Source organism: Symphodus melops (assembly GCF_947650265.1).
Source record: "Symphodus melops genome assembly, chromosome: 13".
Classification (NCBI taxonomy): Eukaryota; Metazoa; Chordata; class Actinopteri; order Labriformes; family Labridae; genus Symphodus; species Symphodus melops.
This window is the reverse complement of record NC_136703.1, coordinates 5,620,731-5,642,817: the sequence shown is the minus strand read 5'-3', so window position 1 is coordinate 5,642,817 and position 22,087 is coordinate 5,620,731. Positions and strand designations below refer to the sequence as shown.

General features: G+C 38.1%; 2 protein-coding genes across 3 annotated transcripts in view; one reads left to right on the top strand and one right to left on the bottom strand.

Annotated features, from left to right (window-relative positions):
* LOC306833474 (uncharacterized protein) overlaps positions 1-22,087 on the top strand; it is a 43,667-nt gene that overhangs the window by 1,027 nt on the left and 20,553 nt on the right. For both annotated transcript variants that reach the window (XM_079358733.1, XM_079358732.1), the window contains exons 2-6: positions 16,806-16,910; positions 17,467-17,571; positions 18,368-18,472; positions 18,902-19,006; positions 20,450-20,554. In XM_079358733.1, the coding sequence (XP_079214859.1) occupies positions 16,839-16,910; positions 17,467-17,571; positions 18,368-18,472; positions 18,902-19,006; positions 20,450-20,554 (492 nt within the window). In that variant the 5' untranslated portion in view covers positions 16,806-16,838. The remainder of the gene's footprint in view (positions 1-16,805; positions 16,911-17,466; positions 17,572-18,367; positions 18,473-18,901; positions 19,007-20,449; positions 20,555-22,087) is intronic.
* Positions 6,039-11,155, bottom strand: LOC306833469 (protein NLRC3-like). Its single transcript, XM_079358726.1, has 6 exons — positions 11,034-11,155; positions 8,502-10,302; positions 8,197-8,373; positions 7,284-7,460; positions 6,974-7,020; positions 6,039-6,754 (listed from the first exon to the last, which is right to left on the bottom strand). The coding sequence occupies exons 2-6, from the start codon at positions 10,232-10,234 to the stop codon at positions 6,123-6,125; spliced, it is 2,766 nt and encodes a 921-aa protein (XP_079214852.1). The 5' UTR covers positions 10,235-10,302; positions 11,034-11,155; the 3' UTR covers positions 6,039-6,122.

Below are 22,087 nucleotides of genomic sequence, written 5' to 3'. Positions count from 1 at the left end.
AAAAACAAAAGGTCTTAAAGTCTGCGAATTTGAAGCATGTTTGTTTTGTTCTGTTCCCATTTTATCTTAAATAAATCTGAAATAAATCAGTTGAAAATATTAGAAATTTGGGTAGGCCTATTGGTTTTTCTAGAAGAGGTTGGTTGTAGGTCCTGAATGATGTTAGTGTCTTTCAATGAAACCATTATAACTTCCCACAACATTAAATAATAATAATAAAAACTCTTAAACTTGAACTTTTTAGGGCATTTTATGGGGCCCCTGCAGTTTGTAGGCTCAAGGTAATCTTTGCCTAATGGTTAAGTCCGCCACTGATTTCTGACAGTAATTCATGTTGATTTCCTCTGACATCTATGGTCATATATCCTTCGACACTCCTCACCACTCTTCTCCATGTTTACTGTCTGCACTCTGTCTCTCAGCAAGTGTGTGTGTATGTGTCTGTGTTGTTGTGTGGGGACAGACTGAGAGACATAAACCAGGCTGATCATGGTAGATCATAAATAACTGGTGACTGCTGTGTGTTTTTTAGCATGTAGTTGACGTGAAATGAGGAAACGACACATGGAAACACATGTTGTCTCTGTGATAACCTGTCTCATATCTACGGAGAAAACAAAAGAATGCAAAAGGAAAAGAGGGTCGCGAGACATGTTGTGATTAGAGAAGCAGATGCAGCTGTTGTGTAATGAATCAATCATAATATATGTCTGAACAGACATTTAATGTGTGTCAGCCCATAAAAAGTCAACAGTGATGAAGTGGGTCATATAACAAAGAGATGCAGGCAGGAACTCCCTCCAATGTGTCTGAAAGAATTATTCATCTGAAGCGTTCTGCATGCAAATATACAATGAAATGCATACCTACAATTATAATAGATTGGATTGATAAATAGCCTTTTAAGTGACCCAAGGATGCTTTAAGGTTGGAGGGTCCAGACAAAGAACAAAACAAAAACAAAAGTGAGAGGTAGCAACGAATAAGACACATAAGGAGAGGCAGATCTTTTGGGGGGCTTTTAGTGCCTTTGTTGTCGAGAATGGTCAGTGGATAGAGCTGGGAATCATGGAGAGAGAGAGAGTGGGGAATGACTGGATGCAGGACAGGAGCCACAGGTCAGATTCGAACACAAGCTGCCTGCCTGGAGGACCAACTGCCTCTGCACATGGGGCACGCACTACACTACCAGACTACCAGCGCCCCGGAAAGGCAGAGGAGGTTTTAGTCTGTGGAGAACAGATTCAAAAGATGGTGCATTGCATGTGTTTGAGGGGAGGGTCTTCCAGAGGATGGGGGCTGTGACACTGAAGACCCTGTGTCCATAGGTAGGGAGTCTTGTGTGTGGGATGGAGAGCAGCCTAGTGCCCGTGTGCAGTTTTACGAGATCAGAGGAGTACTGAGAGGTAATGGCATGGAGGGATTAATAAGTGAGGAGGAGTATTTTGTATTTGATTTGGGGTCTAATTGGGAGCCAGTGGAGGTGGATGAGGGTTTGGGTAGTGCCAGGGCTTGGTGCAGAGTGTTGACAGCAGAGTTTTGGAGCTTGTCTCGGGTTTTGCTGGTTACATCATTACAGTAGTCTTTGCTGACTTGAAAAAAAAAAAGGAGAGGAGAGGCAGAAAGATGTAGTTTCACTGTCAACTCTTCTGACCCTTTAAGTGCTTCTCTGAATTCAACCTGAAAGTGTCTGCCATGCACACTTCATCTCGTTATCTCTCAGTGAGGAGTTATAGGTGTTTAACATGTGCTTCCTGGAAACTGGATGAATTATTTTAGACAGTAGTTATCTGAGTTCAAGTGTCGGCATGAACAGTATGTTTTGCAAATTCAATAATAGTTTGAAAGGTCAATGACAAAAAAAGGAAAGGGGATAGTAGATAGACAGTAAAAATGAGCTGGTAGGGGTGGCTCTGTTTCTGGTTAGAACCCTTCAAAGCTGCTCCCTGTGGCAGTAGTGTGTTTGTCTGTTATCTGAACTTGTTTATGCTCTTTCCTCAAAACAGATGTTAAAGTCTGTTCAATTTTCAAGACATTGAACAAAAGAGAAGCACATGTGTTCCCCTCAGGATCCCTTACATATCATATCAAATGAAATAACTGGGAACCAAATGTAGTTGTTGATTCTGGCCACATACTGTAAGTGCTGCAGCCCCTTTCTGTACAACAGGTCCACTAAGGTGTCCTAACAGCATTAATAGTTGTAGCTCCTGCTGTCTTTACTGCAACTCTGTTGTTCACCACTCTTTAAATGAGATCTGTGACTCTGAGATGTATACAGGACATTTCTCATTTTCAAAAGTTTAAAAGTTTGTGTGTAGCTGCCATAGACTGTGTACAAACGAGAACAAAGTCTTGGGGATGTCACTCATTGGTGGTCTGACCAGGACAGATGTGCAAGTAAATCCCAAACGAAAGACTTTAAATGTAGCCTATGTTTTGTGTTTGCTCTTGTATCTCAAACTTGGTGAGGACAAATGTAAGTTTTATAGGGATGGGGGATTGATTTTTCTGAACAGAAAATTTATTTTTTAAATTTTGATAAATATTATATACATATTTTTTTACTCAGCCCTGATATCCCCAAAAGTGCTGATTTGGGGTTAGGGCTTTGTTTCGAGGATTAAGCAGTAAAGTAGGTCCTGGATGAAGGCAATGTGTTATGCTCTCCCTCTGTCTCTCTCTCTTTGTCTGTCCCTCTCTCTCTGTCTGTCTGTCTCTCTCTCTGGCTGTCTGTCTCGCTCTCTCCTCCTATCGAATCTCATCTCACCACTGAACTACCAAAGGGGGGTGACCTCATCACCCCAATGCCATGGTAACGCCCTACAGCCATGCACCCTGGGTCCCTGGGATCCTGGGAAGGTTGAGGAATGTGGAATGTGATTGGTCTGTGAAAGGTAAAGTGGACATGCAGGGTGCGGGAGCAGGGCAACCTGAGGATGGATTAAATGACAGCTAGAATACACGTGCACACACACGCCATTTCATAAACATGTGATACCTGAAAAGCTGCTATCAGAGTCTAATTCACTTTGTCTGTGCAGGCTGCAGGGCATCGATATGGAGTGGTGGAGGTGAAGGGTGCTGAAAGCTCTTGTTTCTGTGCATTCACACAACACGTCAGAGTAGAAAATATTTAAACACTTGACTTGTTTTAGTGCAGCAGAAGAAATCACTGTGTCATTGCTGCTTCTTTTTGCACCGTTTTAGCAGCTCTGATGTGCCTAAATCTTGCACACCCAACAGTAACTGACTCCACCGGTGAATAGTGTTCACATTGGGGGAATCAAGCAGACAGGGAAAAAGAGAGGCACAAGGACCAACAGTTAAGTCACAAATCACTGAGCCGAATGCTCAGGTTAATATTTAGAGTGATTGAAAAGTTTAAATATTTAGTTAATACTTCAATTAAAAATGTTTGTGTAAGTCTGCCAACTATGTGGTCTCCCTCTTTTGCCGCATACATTTGGTTCAGGTTGTGACAGCTGCGATTCACAAGCTGATCGATGCAGGTACTCAGTGTGTTTCAGGAGTTTTCTTTTACTTTTGTCATTTTAATTTGTTTTTAAACTCTCTTTAGTGAAAATATACTGTAATATCCCAACTTAAAAAAGTGTTGTATTTTAATAAAGCCAAAGTGGGTTTGATTATTGTTTAATGTCCCCTTTCCTTTCTGTTAGGTCACTAGTGCCTGTGTCCGTGATGTTTTTAACACAAAAAGATGGATTTTATCACTGTTTTTTTGTTGCTAAAATTTGCCAAAGAAACAGGAGTAATGCTTCCATAAGATGACAGAGTTATTGAAACGTAAAACCATTTAATCAACCACTTTAAATACATGAACTGAATATTTACTTATTTGTGCAGGAAAGACAGTTCTTAAGTTTTAAGAATGTTTTGACATTCATACATGTACACCGTCCCTTTTCCCCTTTCAGCCAACTCACACAAACACTCATTCATGTAACTCTCAGCTAGCACAGACAGCTCTCTAATCTAAACACATCTACAGAGGCAGAAAGAGTGAGAGGCGCTCTGAATGAGGAATGTCACTTAACAGCAGCAGATCAATAGAGGGGAAAGAAGCCGAAAAAAGACGGATCCTGAATGTATCAAACAAGCCTGTTGTTTTTAAGGGTCTCTGATGTGGACCCGGAACAAACGAGTTCTTAAGCCTCTTCAAAGTGTTGGTCAAGAATTAGGTTTTTAGAAGCAACGAGGAAGCCCATGTGAAGAGGCCTTGAGTTTGCCGGGTGCTACATTGTCTTGAATGTTTCTTTTCAGTAGTCATTTCCCCACCTCCCTTTTCTCGCTAAAGCTTTCATTCAAGCTGTTTTTTCACGGCTGAAATTCATTACCATCTTCTTTCAGATGCTCACATATATCCACACAGACTTCAACATTTGGCTGTCAAAAAGTGTACATTTAATGTGTGACGAATAGAAGAAAGTCTTAATGTGTGTATGTGTGTCTGTTGTGTGTGTTATCAGAAGCGTGTAAGCTATGGTTATTACTACTCTTAAAATGTCTGGAATGAAAACGTTGAATAATCCACCCTGTGTAATAGTGTTGAAGTGGTCACAGTGCCAAGTATCTTGGATTGCATAAAATTGAGCCTCGATCTGTACAAACAACAATCTGGCATCTCAGGCTGGAAACACATGACCAGTCGGTGACTTTATCACATTTATAATCAAAATTGCAACCACAAATGATTAATTACTCTCTAAAATACACAGTTAAGTAAACGCATACAGAAACACAGTTACAGGTCAGTTTGACTTAATTGTTCAGCCTTTTTCAGCATTTTCCAGGTATTACAACAAAAATGTCAGAAAATATTATTCACATATGATCTCTACATGTACAGCAGTTCATCTCTCGAGCAAACATGAAATACTGAAAGTATTATCACAGACCAACCAAGGTACATGCATTGTTACATAAAAGACATAACTGTTGGAGATCACAACACAGAAAAAAACTCCTGAATGTGTAAAAAAAACCCACTCCAAAGTACAAAACTATAGCTGCCACAGTAATAACGACTATTTATTCATGTGTGTGTAGAGCACTTTTCTAAAATCTAAGTTACAGTGCTTCACAAAGGCAGCAAAATAAAACGGGCAGGTCATGAAATCATGAGAAAAAGCAGAGAACAAGACCTAAATATTTCCATTTTCTTTGACATAAAATTCTATAATGAAATTTAAAAAAGTATGCCTTACTAAAATCAGTAAAGACTCTCAGAATATTTTAATCAGACAACTAAAAAAAGACAACTCATTCAGCTGCCCTGATCTCCTACAGCAGATCATTCCAAGCGTTGGAGCTCTCCTCGCGAAACGCTCCGTCCTCCTTAAATTTGAGCCAGATTGCAGTAAAAGGACTGAGTTATAGCAAGAAGGGCCTTTTAAAGTAATCAGTAACTGTACTGGGAGCCATCATACAGAGGCTAAAACAGGCTTGATGTGTTCATCTGGTGAAAAGCCTCACAGCTGAGTTCTGTACATTCTGAAGTCAATAAATAGATATTTGATTCAGGGAGGTAAAAAAAAGGCTCATACAGTAATTGAGGCATAATGAGAAAAACAAAGAGGAAAAAAAGATCAAACAACCTGGCAGGAACTCTTTGACAGGTTCAGTCTAATAGAGGACCAGCAGATGGCAGTATTTGCTTTGTCATGTGCTGTGGTCCAATTAAAATCATGTCTTTTTTGCAGATAGTGTCTTGTGAGTTTCTTTGTGAGCTTATCCAAGGCCTCAGTCTGTTCTATAGGATGTTATCATTAATGGTGTAAAAGGCTGCACTATGAGTACATGGACTGACCACATGCCTTGATCACCAGAAACTAAAAGGTCATTTTTTTATTTGTACCTTGAGCAATCTGTGTTGTGGAACTACAAGTTACAAGATTCAAACTTTTCACAATTTGACAATGTTTTAAAGTAGAGCAACTAAACTCTGGCCACTATTTTCATCAGAACAGAAAGATTGGTCTGTAGTTCAAATAAAAAAATCTGCATTTTTTCACCCATTGTAAAACAATGAACCAGGTTGGGAAAAGGTGGTTTTAGATGCAATGCAATGATCAAGAGGCCCAATGAGGACTTTTTCACTTTTACAGCCAGCCAGTGGCATCTTGAGGTACTGGCTTTTTACGCACTTCCGCGTTGGCGTTCTTCGTCAGTTTTGGACGTTCGATTTCACCCCATTGCAGAGGGGTTTTGTCTATCTCGCAAAGAGTTACAGAGCCCTTCTTAAACCAAAAGCTTGGGTAGACTGGCTCTGTGAATTTAGCATGGAAGGTGTGTATGAGGCTCAACTTTCCTGACATGTCACTGTAATAAGTCAGTGATCCAGCTTTCCAATCCAGAAACACTGCAATTTTTTGGGAAAACAGATCTGTAATATGTTCTGATGTCTTTCCATGTATAGCAGTGTATCCATCCTTGGAGCAGAGCAGACTCCATGACATGTCATTGCATCCTAAGCCACACTTACTGTCCCATTTCCTACCCACTTCTCCATATGCTACTGCAATGCCAACAGTCCCTTTCCACTCCACCTCCCAGTAACAGAGGCCTGTCTGACCCTCCTCACAAAACACCTGAGATCTTTTGAACCTGACCTCGTTTTCTGGTCTTTGCGCTTTCTCCTCCAGCTTTTTGAAAGTTTTCACTTTTTTGTTTCCTTCTGACAGAACAAGCCTCTTGCTTGCTGTGTTCTCATCAAACTTCAGATCTCCATCATCTGAGACAGAATGAAAGAAAATATGAAGAATCTTGTGGTTTAAGATTAAAAGCCTATAAAATACTATGTTGTATAGGACAAATCCAAACAGACTTGGAACATATTAAACCATAGTGTGTTGATAAAGGCTCATCATCTAACATATTAAAACTGATGAGTTTAAGGTCTCATAGTATAGGTACTAAAGTAATTTATTATGAACAATCAAAAAAGACTTACATTTCTTTATCCCTGGCTTTAAGCGATGCTCTCCACAATGGTCCAAACTGCACAAAAAGGAATAGTGATTTTAGGCTTTTGAAAAAATGAAGTCTTAACTAAGAGATAAGACCAGCTCACTATTTGCATCAAAATAAAATAAACTATTGGAAAGGCACCTTTTTGTTATTAGTGTCCTTTAACATGGGTTTACATAGAGCTAATGTTAAAACAATTGAGGAAACTATCTGAAGTTAGTCGAGACATTTCATGTAATGTGATTACAATAAATAGACATATTCAACAACAACAAAAACATGTCTCTACATACCTGAGTGTCTTCAAGCTCATATTTGGATCATCAACTATAGCAGAGAGCATAGCTTTCCCGTTGCATCCTGGGTTGTTGTAACTTAAATCTAGATGTTTCAGGGTGGAGGCCTTATTGGACCTGAGTGCTGAGGTCAGGTAAGAGCAGCCTTCTTCTGTCACCTGACAACCTGCCAATCTGCAGACCACCCACATGCAAACACACACATAGTTTAATATGCTTATAGTATAACAGATTCGAATCAAGTATATATTGGTTTTCTAGTATTCTGACTACTCAAAGTGCTTTTACACCGCATGTCACATTATCCATTCATAAACAGACGGAAAAGGTTGCTATGTACCAGACCATAAGAAGTAACAAATCCTATAAATTCACATTCATATGCTGCTCTAGCAGTGGGAGAATTTCTGGATAGTGTCTTGCCAGGAAACCTCAGACATGTTGCTGCAGGAGCTGGTGATTGAACCCTTAAGTTTGTTAACTTTTTGTTTTTTACTTGCCCATTGTATTGATGGCAAAATATGTTTATGACAGTATAAATTTAATCAATGAACATTTACATCTTTATTTTTATTTTTACACTAGCTTTTCTGAGAGCAAACATCTCAATACTGGGTCCATTTCAATTTCATAAATATTATGGGATTTTCTCTAATGAGGGCTGTAATAATGGCAGGATGACTTAAACACAATGTAGGACTTTTTTAGCCGGTATTAACCAATATTACAAATGTCAGAGGTACAGCTGCCCATCACCCAAGAGCCTATTGTGCCCATGACCCCAATTTCTCAGCAGTATGTCAGCCGCCCGACACTTCACAGAGCTCCAACCAGCTATTTTTGGTAACCACGTCCAGTCAACAGCATTTCTGGTTCTGAGTCAGCAGCCCGGCATACAATGCACACTTACTTGAGATTCTCCAGTTTACAGTGTAAACTACTTAGGCCTTCTGCAAGATACTTCACACCTGTATCCAACAGGTCGTTATGACTCATGTCCAGCTCGGTGAGATTAGAGGATGCAGAGTTGAGGACGGAAGATAAGAGACCTTTACAGGATTCTTCAGTGAGCTCACACCAACTCAGACTGTGAAAATATTTGTTAATTAGAAACTCTGCCAAAAATAGAAGCTACAGTCAAAAAGTCTCTAGAGCAATTTAATCAGTTTTCTTATGTTTTAAGGTTTTTATAAGAGAGCATTGCAAAGTACTTACTTAGCAGTTTTGGCGACTTTGACCACCGGCAACATTCCTAGAAGTACTTTCTCTGATTTGCGATACTTTTTTAGATCAAACTCATCAAGCTTCTCATCTGAAGTCAGCAGCACAAAGTTCAGAGCCGACCACTGGGATGTGGAGAAGTTTTCAAATGTGACTGTTTCTGACTTAAGGTACTTTTTGACTTCTTCCACAAGAGACTGGTCATTCAGCTCATTCAGACAGTGGAAAAGATTAAAATTTTGATCAGCATCACTGTTTTCTTCCCTAAGCTTTTCTTTGATGTATCCAATTGTTTTCTCATTGGTCTCCTTGTCATTTTCTGTCTTTTTCAGCAGTTCTTTCAGGAGATTTCGATTTGTCTCCAGAGAAAGGCCAAGCAAGAAGCGAAGAAAGAGATCCCAGTCTCCATTTTTGCTACCTAAGGCCTTGTCTACTGCTGTCCTGTAAAAGTCTGATGCAGGCATGTCTATGTCTGTTGAAGGAGGCTTGGAAAGCAGATTCAGATTTTGGTCACTGAATGTGTGAAGTGCATAGAAAGCTGCCATGAACTCTTGAATACTCAGATGGACAAAGCAGAACAATTTCTGTTGGTGCAGCCCATGGCTTTCTCGTTTAATCTGGGTTAAGATGCCTGAGAAGACTGTAGCTTCTGGGATGTTGACACCACAATCTGTCAATGTTTCTTCAGTAAAGACAAGGTCTCCCGTCTCAAGCCCCTCAAAAGCCAGCTTCCCGAGAGATACAACTGTGGTTTTGTTTCTTGTGTTCCAGCATGAATCTGTCTCAGAATTCTCACTCGTCTCACTTGTCTCATCTGTGCCATACTTGGCATTCGCCTGCTTGCATTGTAACAAAACAAAGTGTATGTACATGTCAGTCAGAGTGCTGGGCATCTTCCCTTCTTCTTTTCTTTTCACAAAGTCCTCCAGAACAGTTGATGTCAGCCAGCAAAACACAGGGATGTGGCACATAATGTAAAGGGTTCTTGAATTCTTGACATGGGACAAGATTTTCTCAGCCAAATCTTCATCATCAAATCTCTTCCTGAAGTACTCCTCTTTCTGGTCGTCATTGAATCCTCGCACCTCTGTAACACGGTCAACTTTACCAGCAGGGATACTGTTGGATGCTGCAGGTCTGGAGGTGATCCAGACTTGGGCTTTAGAAAGCAGATTGCCTTCGATGAGGTTTGTCAGCAGAACTCTCACAGAGGTTTTCGTTTTTACATCTTTACATTTTTCAGTTTCACTGAAGACAAGATCAAGGCGACACTCGTCGAGACCATCCAAGACAATTAGGATCTTATACTTGTCATAGTCTTCTATTTCTGATGTCTTCATTTCTGGAAAGAAACTATAAAGGAGCTCCTGCAAGCTGTGTGTTTCATCTTTTCTCAAATTCAGCTCCCGGAAAGACAGTGGAAACATAAAGAAAATGTCCGTGTGGGACTTATCTTCAGCCCAGTCCAGCATGTATTTCATCGTGGCAAATGATTTCCCAATGCCTGCCATTCCAGTTGTTAGCACAGATTTAATGTGAGGTTTTCCTTCTGCTGGTTGAAAGATGGTGTCATACCTAATGGATGTTTCCTGTGGTTTGAACTTGGCACCTTCAATCTGTCTGGCCTCATGTTGAGTATTGACCTCTCCTCTTTCCCCCTCTATGATGTAGAGATCTGTGTAGATGTCATTCAGAAGAGCAGATGTTTTCTGCATGTCCATCCCCATTGTAACATGAGTAAATTGATTCTTCAGCTGAGATTTGAGTTCCCATTGACTTGAAAGATCAGGCTTGTCTGTGTGGAAAAAAACAGACAGTGAACATGATTATAACTTGGGATGCAATTGTACAAGTATTTATAAATTATAAACCAAACAATCAAGAATGGTTCTTCAATGCTTGGTATTTTCACAATGCATGCTTCTTGTCATGATTTTCTCTTGTTTATTTTTTTTTTATTTCAGGGTTTTGATAATATTTTGGTTTTGTCGCCAGTTTCTTTGCGTTTTCTTTTGTCAAGTGTTTCCTTGGTTTTGTATCTAGTTTATCTGCCTGCCTTGTGTGGGTTTTCTTTCAACTGTGTTCGAGTGCTGAACTCTGCTTGTTTCTCCTGTATTATTTGCCTCACCTGTATTTGATTACCTACTGTGTATTACCTACTGTGTGTCTGTGTGCCTTCCACTCTTTGTCAGTTCAACCTACTTGTATTCCAAGTTGATATCATGTTTTTCCTCATTGCTGTTTTTTCCACTCTTCCATTTGGATTTTTATCAGAAGGGCTTGAAGGACTTTGTCTTGTTATTTTTTACATGGGTCCCTACCTTTGTATTTTAGTCACCGGGGCCCCTTGTTTTACTTAACCAGTATGTGCAGAAATCTCTGTCTGAAGAGGAAAATCACTTTGGCTATTTGAACTTGTTTTTGAACTGTAACTATGTTTGTCAGTACTTCATCCATGACTTAGTTGTCTATTCTACTTTACGTGCATCTGCTTTGTTTTTCAATATTCAGCACCTATTAGCTTACATCGTATTTCTGTCCTCCTGTGAACACATGTGTCAGGCAACTGATTGGCAGCTGAAGGTTTGGAGGTTATCCAGATCCGTGCAGAAGGAAGTAGAGATCCTCTGATGAGGTTTGTCAGTAACACATTTACTGAAGCTGATTTCGTCACATCAGTCAAGGTGACATTGTTGTCAAAGTCAAGAGCAGGTTGAAAAGCATCCAATCCATCCAGGACAAACAGAACTTTAAGCTGTTTAAAGTTAGAGATGACTGTTTGTTGAGTTTCCTTGAAGAAATGGTTGAGTAGTCTAAAAGTACAGTCTAAAATCTCAGAACCCTTCAGCATTCATCATCTATCACCATCTGACAGAAGATATGCCTCTGGTAATGGATGCTGATTTTTCTATATTTCCAATAACCCACAGAGTGAAACTTCAGCATATTCCAGGCAACACTACCTTTCCTGTGTGCTGTTTTTTACGTAACCACATCCATTCTTTGGTCCTGTAAAATTGACTTTAATTTCAAGTTACCCGACCACTTTACTCTGATTCACTCAAGTGGGATGAGCCCAATAAAGAAAACATGATTGACATCCAGTTAACAAATATAATAATTTCCAAAATAATAATGATGCAGAACTGGTAAAAGTTTAAATAAGCTTTGTCAGGAAGAAAATACATTTTAAAAAGCTTATTTGTTTTTTTTCCAATTGAGATGGGGCCGATCACTTATGACGTGTTTCAGGTAGTAATGAAATCTAAAGACTAATTGGCTTTAACGACACAGCATCAAGCAGATTTGTGGCTCAATTAGAGGTGTTTGATCCACAGAGATGTTTTTTGCGTTGATAAATATCAGTCATTATTTTGTTTTATTCCATTCTTTTTAAGCAATACCGTATAGAGGTATCCTTTTGTTCACTTCTGACTATTCTTTAGATAACCGCTGATGGTTGCTGGTATGTCATTATGTAGGATAACGAGCCTACATAGTGTTTCTCCAATATATACCAAAATATGTGGATACTGTGATTTGTCAATGTATCTCAGACTCCATAAAGAAACCAGAGCACTTCACATGCTGACAATCAAGACCCCCGTGTACACATTCTGCTTTTCTTTCTTCAAAATTAAAATAATGAACACAGGATACTGTGTACTGAAACAGGTTTTAGCTGTAAAATTTGTTGCAGTCATAGTTTCGTACCTCGACATCCTGTCACTCTCTGGATGTATTCAGAAGGGATTTTGTCAGCTGCTGAAGGTCGAGAGACGATCCAGATATGAGCAGAGGGAAGCAACTTCCTCTTGAGGAGGTTTGTTAGCAGCACATCCATCGAGGCTGTTTCTTCCATATCAGTCAGGTCCTTGTTGTTTGCAAAATCCAGAGGAAGTTTACATTTTTCCAATCCATCCAGGACAAAAAGTATTTTACACTCATCATAATTGCAAACTCCTGGGTGTTTATTGGGGTTGAGGAAATGATGAAGTAGATCGTTCATGTTTTGAACTTTTTCTCCTCTTGAATTCAGCTCACTGAAGTCAAATGGTACAACAAAGTCTATGTTTTTACTGGACCTTCCCTTTGCCCAGTCTACCATGTACTTCTGTGTTTGGTATGTTTTACCAACACGAGCAACTCCCTTTGTAAGTACTGTTTGTCCCCTTTTTTTGTTTGAACCTGGAAAAGAGGCTTTCCAGATATGTATTTTTTCTTCCCTATCTTCAGTCTCATGAATCTCATGGAGCTCTGTATCAGTTTGAAGTTCTCCCAGTTTTCTTTCATGCTGACTGAGGATTCTGTTCTTCAGCTCTGTGATGAGTTTGTGTTTTAATCCTTTGTCTAAAGAAAAGATAAAGACAAAAAGAAGAATTAATCAGAATGCACTGAAACAAATTTATAAAATCTAACATTACAGGAGTTTAGCATCCAATATGAAAATGCAACATGTTCACTGGTGAAAAATCTTTTTTTCATTATAAAGCTGATTAAAGTTTCCACTGTTTAAGTCTACATTCTATGTTCATAGAATTGTCATCTTACATCGTATTTCTGTCCTCCTGTGAACACATGTGTCAGGCAACTGATTGGCAGCTGAAGGTTGGGAGGTTATCCAGATCCGTGCAGAAGGAAGCAGAGATCCTTTGATGAGGTTTGTCAGTAACACATTTACTGAAGTTGATTCCCACACATCAGCCAAGGGGACATTGTTGTCAAAGTCCAGAACTGTTTGCAAAGCATCCAGTCCATCCAGGACAAACAGAACTTTGAGCTGTTCAAAGTTAGAGATTTTACATTCCTTCATTTCTGGGTAGAAATGATGAAGAAGTTCGATTAAAGACAACTTTCTCCCTTTTAATGAATGAAGCTCAGAGATGTCAAGCAGAAAAATAACTCCATTGTCATGTTCAGTTGTGCTTAACAAAGACTGAATCCATTTGGAAACTGACTTGTCAGCATTTGTAGCCCACTCTTTGATGAATTTCTGTACATGGTGGGATTTCCCAGTACCAGTCTCTCCAAGGGTCAGCACAGTTCTAATGGTTTGTCCCTGTGTTTCTTTGAAGATATCTTTTCGTTTAATTTCAGTAAATTTTTCAGGCCTCTTGTCATCTCTCATGACGTGTTCGGTGTTGTTCTTGTTGGGATGATTGTCTTCTAAATTTTGAAGGGTGTTTTTAAATTGTTTTTTGATGATTGATATCAGCTGTTGCTGTGGTGTCTCTGCATAAAGAAAACAAAATTCAACATATTATTAATGAAAAAGAACGGATGCAGCCCTGAATCATTTATATATGGGCACATAGTGGCCATCTTGACTATTGAAAGTTAGATAAAAGGAAGAAAGTTAAACATTTGACATATAAATATAGCAGAAATCAAGTCTGTCCTCTGTAAATGTCTCAATTAAACATATTATGTGGCTTATATTGAGTCACTTTGAGCTGATACAGCCATACATTTTTTATTTTTTATTTTTTAAATGAAAGAGATGCACGGTTGAGTCCGCACATCGGAGGTTTTTTAAAGGCAGGGTAGGAAACTAGCATGATTTTGAAAGTAGCCTTCTCTCTGTTCTGCATATTCACCCACGCCCTCTCCTCTGTGCTCCCTCAAAAGCAGCTCCCCTCACTTCAGATTTCAGTTTATGCTTTGAGTGTGGGTTCGTGCATGCATGGGGTAAAGAGGATTGATTGGTTTATGAAAAAACAAAGTTGGTCAAAGTTTTACAGCTGCTACAGATGACGTATTTTCTTTGTTCCTTTTTCAGAGCACATAGGATCTTAATTACTTTCAGGACATACAGACAATTTCAATCAAAAACTTAAACTTAAAACTTAACTTAAAAAGTGCATCTGAAGGAAATTACCTACCCTGCCTTTTAAGATGTAGATATTTTAAGGTAAAAACGTTGTCTAATGTGTTAATAAAAGCTTTCAACTTTAGGAGTGTAGTTTAGGGTGGATAAAAGCTGTATTACCTTTCACATGCTGAACACCAACATTCAAGGGGGCAAACCTTCTCCTCTCTGCTTACATAGTTTGACCTCAAGAGCTGAAGCTGCTGTATAAGTACTCTGGCTCTCGTTAAATGCTGATCCATAGCTGTTTTGAATTTCTTCACATGCTGAATTAGGATAAGAAGATTCAGCTGACTTCCACGGTATATTTTTCTGAGTTTTAGGCGCAATCAAAAATTACCTGGTTTAATTTCTAAGATGCCATTGAACGCAACTTGATAGTAGCACTGCAGATAGCCCACTGATCTCTGAATACACAAAGAATCCTGCTCGTGAAACCAGAAGGAAAATAGAGCAAAGCTCTGGTCAAAATTCTGAATCCCGCTGCACAGCTGTGTTCACATATGTGTTTTCATTTAATGCTATTTTCATTTACGTTCAGTAGTGTACCTGCTGATCAATTTTAAGTCCTGCCACTGGCTTTATGTTTTTTAATTTAGTTACTCAGAGAGCTCAAGCTATTTTCTAGAGCATATATACTTTGTTTGCTGTAATAATAATTACTTGTTTGATTGAGTTTCATTGATTAACTTGATGTTGCTTAAATAAATCCTGTATTTGCATTTTGTTATAAGCTGGATGCGAGAGATTTGTGTACTGGTTTAAAGCCTTCAATGTATTAAACATGAGTCATTAGTAATTAATTGATTAATTTTAGACTGATTTTGTAATATTTGGTTGGTGCCCCATTTTCTTAATTTAGTTTTATATTGTGAATTCATATTAATGATTAACTAATGATCATTATAAATATCAATTTAATAAACAAAAACCCTAACATTAAAATAGTATAATGAAAAAACTGAGTTTCTACACACAATAAGTAAGTAATGGTTTGGTAATTCTTCATTACTGAGTAACTACCCCAGATGCCTCATGAAAAGTTACTCCCCATCTACCACTCAACTAATGCTTAAATAGTATTTCATTCCCCATTTATTGTGCAACAATGTGTGTGGTTTATCCAGCAATTATTATCTGTTAAATAATAAAAAGCCACTTTAGAACATTTGTTGAGGAAGTACTCACTATCTACCCATTACTTAGTGGTTACGTCGTTGTTATTTAATGGTTACCTACTCTTTAAGTAGTAGTTACGTAATGAATACCTAGTAGTTAGTTCCTCATTTGTTTCCTACCAACTAATCATTAGCTACACTTGAACATGTGAGGAGGAAGTTCTCACTATCTACTATTTAATTAGTCCTTACCAAGACGTTAGTTTCCTGCTAAATATGCAACAATTTTTTACCTTACTGTAAAGTGTGACCAGAAACAGTATTCACTGGACAGTAATGATCTTTGGTCTTTATTCAAGTAATAGATATTTTGGGTGGATTATCAATCAATAAGCACTTTGTTTTATATGATTTACAAAGAACTTACTTTGCTATGCAATGCTACATTTCTTCAATTCACTTGCATTGTCGCTTTTATCCAAAGCTCACATAAATCAGAGAGCAAAACCTCAAATAGCACTTGGCAGAGGAAACACTGGTTTTAAACGGGCAAAAACCTTGAGACAAACCAGACACATGTTCAACAGCTATCTGCCACAACTGTGTTGGACCAGGATAGACCTAACCTGGAATGAAGGTGGCGACATGACATAGTGAATGCAACAGTTCCCGTGAATGGCTTCAATGGCACCATCAGTGGTTTCTGAACAATTGGATGCCAATAAGCATGTAAAAAGGCACTATTTCTTATTATGTTTCTGTATCAAAAGAAAAAAAATCAGGTTCATGTAAATATCTTACCACTCCGTTTTTTATTTCTGTCCGAATTGCCACTTGAAGATGCTCCGCTTTTATCAAAGTCGATGGGATCATCATTGGAGTGGTCACTACTTGTAGATATGTCGCTTGGAGATGGAGAGTCTGATCTTTTTGGCACATGTGTTTTGTGACACAAAATTATGTCATTTCATTTTCTTAGAAATTATTCTCTAACAAAAAAAGGAAACATTTTTTTCAAATCCTACCTCACTCCTCCTTCATTCAAGTTGGGAGGATCATCTTTAGAGCGTTCACATATAAAGGAACTCTCACTTGGAGATGGAGAGTCTGATCTATTTGGCACATGTGGTCTGTAACACAAACAAGTTTTTTCAACCATTCAATTTTCTTAGAATGATTCTCAAACAAAAAAAATTTGAAAATGTTTCAAATCCTACTTCACTCCTCCTTCATTCACTTATGTCACTGTCTGTAAACTCTTCAATGCAAAATCGTAAACGTATATCTCACCCTGATTCTCCATCACTGAAGGAAGGAGGAAAATCCTTGGACCGGTCACTTTTCATGGACACACCACTAGGACATGGAGAGTCTGGTCTTTCTGGCACAAGTGATCTTGAACACAAAATTGTTCCAGTGATTTCAGTTTCTTGTAATGAATCTCTATCAAAGAAGTAAACCGATGAGTATATATATATATACATATATATATATATATATACATATATATATATATATATATATATATATATATATATATATATATATATATATATATATATATATATATATATATATATATATACACACACATACATATATATAAATAGACCTTAAATTCATTGATCAATGAATCCAGAATCATTTGGAATTGATTCTGAATCGAATCGTGACTCAAAAAAGAATCAAATCCCGAGACACCCAAAGATTCCCAGCCCTATTCATCTTCTGATCAGTTACTTTTCATGGATATGTTACTGGTTGTACGGGAGTCAGGTCAGTTTTTATTCAGATTCCTGACTGTTACTTTTTCAAACTTTAAAGCTTCTCTGTTGATTGAGGAATATGATTAAATATCTTACCCAACAGTAAACTTTTTAGCAAAAAAATGATTACACTTATGTCACTGTCTGTAAACTCTTCAATGCCAAATTGTAAACGTATATCTCACCCTGATTCTCCATCACTGAAGGAAGGAGGAAAATCCTTGGACCGGTCACTTTTCATGGACACACCACTAGGACATGGAGAGTCTGGTCTTTCTGGCACAAGTGATCTTGAACACAAAATTGTTCCAGTAATTTCAGTTTCTTGTAATGAATCTCGATCAAAGAAGGAAACATAAAAAATCGTACATTGGTCTTTCATAAATGAAGTGGGGAGGTTTATTCCTGGAGCAGTCACTGAAACACCAGTGGGTGATAGTGTCTGGTCTTTCTGGCACAGTCAAGTGTTCTTTAAAGGATATCTATTATATAAACTCTCTGTCCTTGAAAGAGCTGCTTTGCTCCATGCTTTGCTCTAATTAGGTCATCAGAACATGAAATCAGGTTCTGGCCACGTCTCCCGAAGTTCTTACAACATCTCTTTCAGAGCAGCAGGAAACCATGTCCAGGATGACACAAACAGCTGTGTTTCTTGTGTTTAAAAAAACTTTGCTGAGGTTTATTATAGATATCCAACTTCTTAACATGTAGCCTATGTATTTGAATGTGGATAGATCTCATTTAACTCAAAATAGTTCCAATTATATTTTGTTTTCAAACTTTTTATTGAAGAATAAATGTGTCTGATTATTTTACCAACATTCTCCTCCACTAAAATTAAGAGGATCATCTTCTGATCAGTTACTTTTCATGGATATGTTATGTTGAAGGAGTCAGGTCTTTGATTCTTAATCAGTCTTTATATAGAATCCTATCTGTGACTTTTTCAAACTTTAAAGCTTCTCTGTTGATTGAGGAACATGATTAAATATCTTACCCAATAGTCAATTTTTAACAACGAAAAATATTACTCTTATGTTACTGTCTGTAAACTCTTCAATGCAAAATCGTAAACGTATATCTCACCCTGATTCTCCATCACTGAAGGAAGGAGGAAAATCCTTGGACCGGTCACTTTTCATGGACACACCACTAGGACATGGAGAGTCTGGTCTTTCTGGCACAAGTGATCTTGAACACAAAATTGTTCCAGTAAGTTCATTTAATTTTTAAACTTTCTTTTGAAGTATAAATATATTTGATTATATTGCCAAAATTCACCTTTGCTAAAATTAAGATTTTGAATCGAGAATAGATTCTGAATCAAATTGTGACCTCAAAAATTGAAATCGAATCAAATCCCGAGACACCCAAAGATTCCCAGCCCTATTCATCTTCTGATCAGTTACTTTTCATGGATATGTTACTGGTTGTACGGGAGTCAGGTCAGTTTTTATTCAGATTCCTGACTGTTACTTTTTCAAACTTTAAAGCTTCTCTGTTGATTGAGGAATATGATTAAATATCTTACCCAACAGTAAACTTTTTAGCAAAAAAATGATAACACTTATGTCACTGTCTGTAAACTCTTCAATGCCAAATTGTAAACGTATATCTCACCCTGATTCTCCATCACTGAAGGAAGGAGGAAAATCCTTGGACCGGTCACTTTTCATGGACACACCACTAGGACATGGAGAGTCTGGTCTTTCTGGCACAAGTGATCTTGAACACAAAATTGTTCCAGTAATTTCAGTTTCTTGTAATGAATCTCGATCAAAGAAGGAAACATAAAAAATCGTACATTGGTCTTTCATAAATGAAGTGGGGAGGTTTATTCCTGGAGCAGTCACTGAAACACCAGTGGGTGATAGTGTCTGGTCTTTCTGGCACAGTCAAGTGTTCTTTAAAGGATATCTATTATATAAACTCTCACAATTAATTCTGTCAGTCTTGGTCAGCTATTAAATACCGTTGTGAGATTTGTAGTTCAAAAAGGTACTTATTTGTGAAACACTGTCTCTCAGACCCTTCATTTCAGCCTCTGCCTAAAACAGTTCTTTTCAGCTACTGTCTCTGTAGGAGTCATAAATGTAAGTTGGTTGTGTGTTTGGTTTAATGGTTTGTTTACTGACGTGTTTATTGTTTGCCATCTTGTTGTTTCTGGTGATTGGTGTGTTTACCGGAAATCATTGTGGTGATTGCCAGGATTACATGGGCTGCACTCACATGCTCACCTGGTTTTTGTTTTAGATGGAGAGAGGGGGTGAGCATGGGAGCGGAACATTTCTGTTGACCTCCATACACTGCACAAGTTGATTTTACGTAGGCTAATTGCTGTCATAGTGTCTTGTTTTTTTTTCGTTGGGAAGAATAAATGGCTAAAAGCATATTGATTTGAAAGTCATTCATAACGAAAGCGCGTCACAGCTTTTTGTCCCGTGTTTAGTCCTGTTTGGTGTGACGACCTGTAAAGGCCAAGATAGCCGCAATAGTCTCTGTAAGACTCCCTCCCTTCACGCCCACTTTCCTCCAATTGGCCGGCTCTGTTTGCAGACTTTCAGTAAGTGTCCGAGTGGGTCTGTCCTTGAAAGAGCTGCTTTGCTCCATGCTTTGCTCTAATTAGGTCATCAGAACATGAAATCAGGTTCTGGCCACGTCTCCCGAAGTTCTCACAACATCTCTTTCAGAGCAGCAGGAAACCATGTCCAGGATGACACAAACAGCTGTGTTTCTTGTGTTTAAAAAAACTTTGCTGAGGTTTATTATAGATATCCAACTTCTTAACATGTAGCCTATGTATTTGAATGTGGATAGATCTCATTTAACTCAAAATAGTTCCAATTATATTTTGTTTTCAAACTTTTTATTGAAGAATAAATATGTCTGATTATTTTACCAACATTCTCCTCCACTAAAATTAAGAGGATCATCTTCTGATCAGTTACTTTTCATGGATATGTTATGTTGAAGAGTCAGGTCTTTGATTCTTAATCAGTCTTTATATAGAATCCTATCTGTGACTTTTTCAAACTTTAAAGCTTCTCTGTTGATTGAGGAACATGATTAAATATCTTACCCAATAGTCAATTTTTAACAATGAAAAATATTACACTCATGTTACTGTCTGTAAACTCTTCAATGCAAAATCGTAAACGTATATCTCACCCTGATTCTCCATCACTGAAGGTAGGAGGAAAATCCTTGGACCGGTCACTTTTCATGGACACACCACTAGGACATGGAGAGTCTGGTCTTTCTGGCACAAGTGATCTTGAACACAAAATTGTTCCAGTAAGTTCATTTAATTTTAAAACTTTCTTTTGAAGTATAAATATATTTGATTATATTACCAAAATTCACCTTTCCTAAAATTAAGATTTTGAATCGAGAATAGATTCTGAATCAAAAATTGACCCCAAAAATTGAAATCGAATCAAATCACTTATGTCACTGTAAACTCTTCAATGCCAAATTGTAAACGTATATGTCAACCTGATTCTCCATCACTGAAGGAAAGAGGAAGATTATTGGACAGTTCACAGGCCCTGTGTGGGATAACTAATGATTGACGGGAGAGAGTGAGGGAGACCAGGCACTTTGCATTTGTTTTGGTCATTTGAATGAACTTTTGAATGTGTAGTGTTTTTCAATATGCTGTACATTCATGTTAATGTAATTTGTTTCAGCTGTTGCAAAGCGCTTACACCTGTCGGTCACCATATTAAACCCAAACACTCTTAACTTCCTTTCCTTTTTATTGTTTCATGATTGCATTTAAAATAATCTGTTCTCATTGTGTCTTAATCTGTTTTGATATTAACAATCAAAAATAACCCCCCCAAAAAAAATCCCTACACACGCACGCACGCACGCACACACACACACACACACACACAATAAAAGCACAAATATGCAAATGTTTTAATAGGTCTTTCAAACTCACAATCAAAATCTGAAACCTTCAGTTTCACAGAAACATTACTGATTATTTGCATCCTACAAGACTAAATCGAGAAGAACAGAAAAAAGTATTCAGTGTGTGAGCTCCTCACAAGTGGTGCTATAATCATTTTACTGTCACATCTATTGTAGCAATGTGGTTAATGTACTACATCATAAAGTTCGCACTCGGAAAGTGGTTTTGTAAATAAATACCTTGCAGTTATATTTTTAGGATGTTTATTGTGTTTATCAGTGATAACAGCATGCAGAGAGAACATGATCATTCATAGAACTAGAAGTAGGTCATTTTAAAATAAATACTAAAGAACTAAATAAAATGCAGAAATTCAAAATCACAGATTTGAGAGAGGAAGAGCTTGAAACTTCTGGCGCATAACGAGGGCCACAGTGGCCCTGATGGTCAACTGTACAAATATGTAATTATTTATGTCCTTAAAGCATCCTGTCTTCCCACACTAAAACTCTTCTGTCAACGGTCAACATCTGTAGCCGTTCTAAGGAACTAGCACCATAGACGACACACTGGTGACAGTACAGCAGAAGAAATGTCACATTTGTATGGACATGACTTCATTCCAATCACACAAAAATAGTTTAGGCCTACCCTTTCTGGTATGTGAAATAACATTTCACAGCAGGTATAAAGAAACATTGCAGCATACATTTTGCAGTCCCTGAAAAATGTTTGTTTTCTTTAGTGGTTAGTTTTGGGCAGTTGAACTTTTCATTCAGGGCCAACGTGGAGGGCTCAAGCAGAGGAGCGGTATCTGGAGGTGTGCAGCAACAGTGGTGTTTGTTGTGATGGCACTCTGCATCTCTGACCAAGATGGCGGCGTGAGCGCATCGCGAGGCCCAGCGTCT

What these genes read in the sequence shown, in the direction of transcription:
- LOC306833469 (XM_079358726.1), bottom strand. Translation starts at nt 10,234, where the DNA reads ATGGGGATGGACATGCAGAAAACATCTGCTCTTCTGAATGACATCTAC. An exon ending in AAAGTCGCCAAAACTGCTAA is followed by an intron (nt 8,374 to 8,501) that starts GTAAGTACTTTG and finishes ATATTTTCACAG; the next exon opens with TCTGAGTTGGTGTGAGCTCA. An exon ending in ATGAGCTTGAAGACACTCAG is followed by an intron (nt 7,021 to 7,283) that starts GTATGTAGAGAC and finishes CTTTTTGTGCAG; the next exon opens with TTTGGACCATTGTGGAGAGC.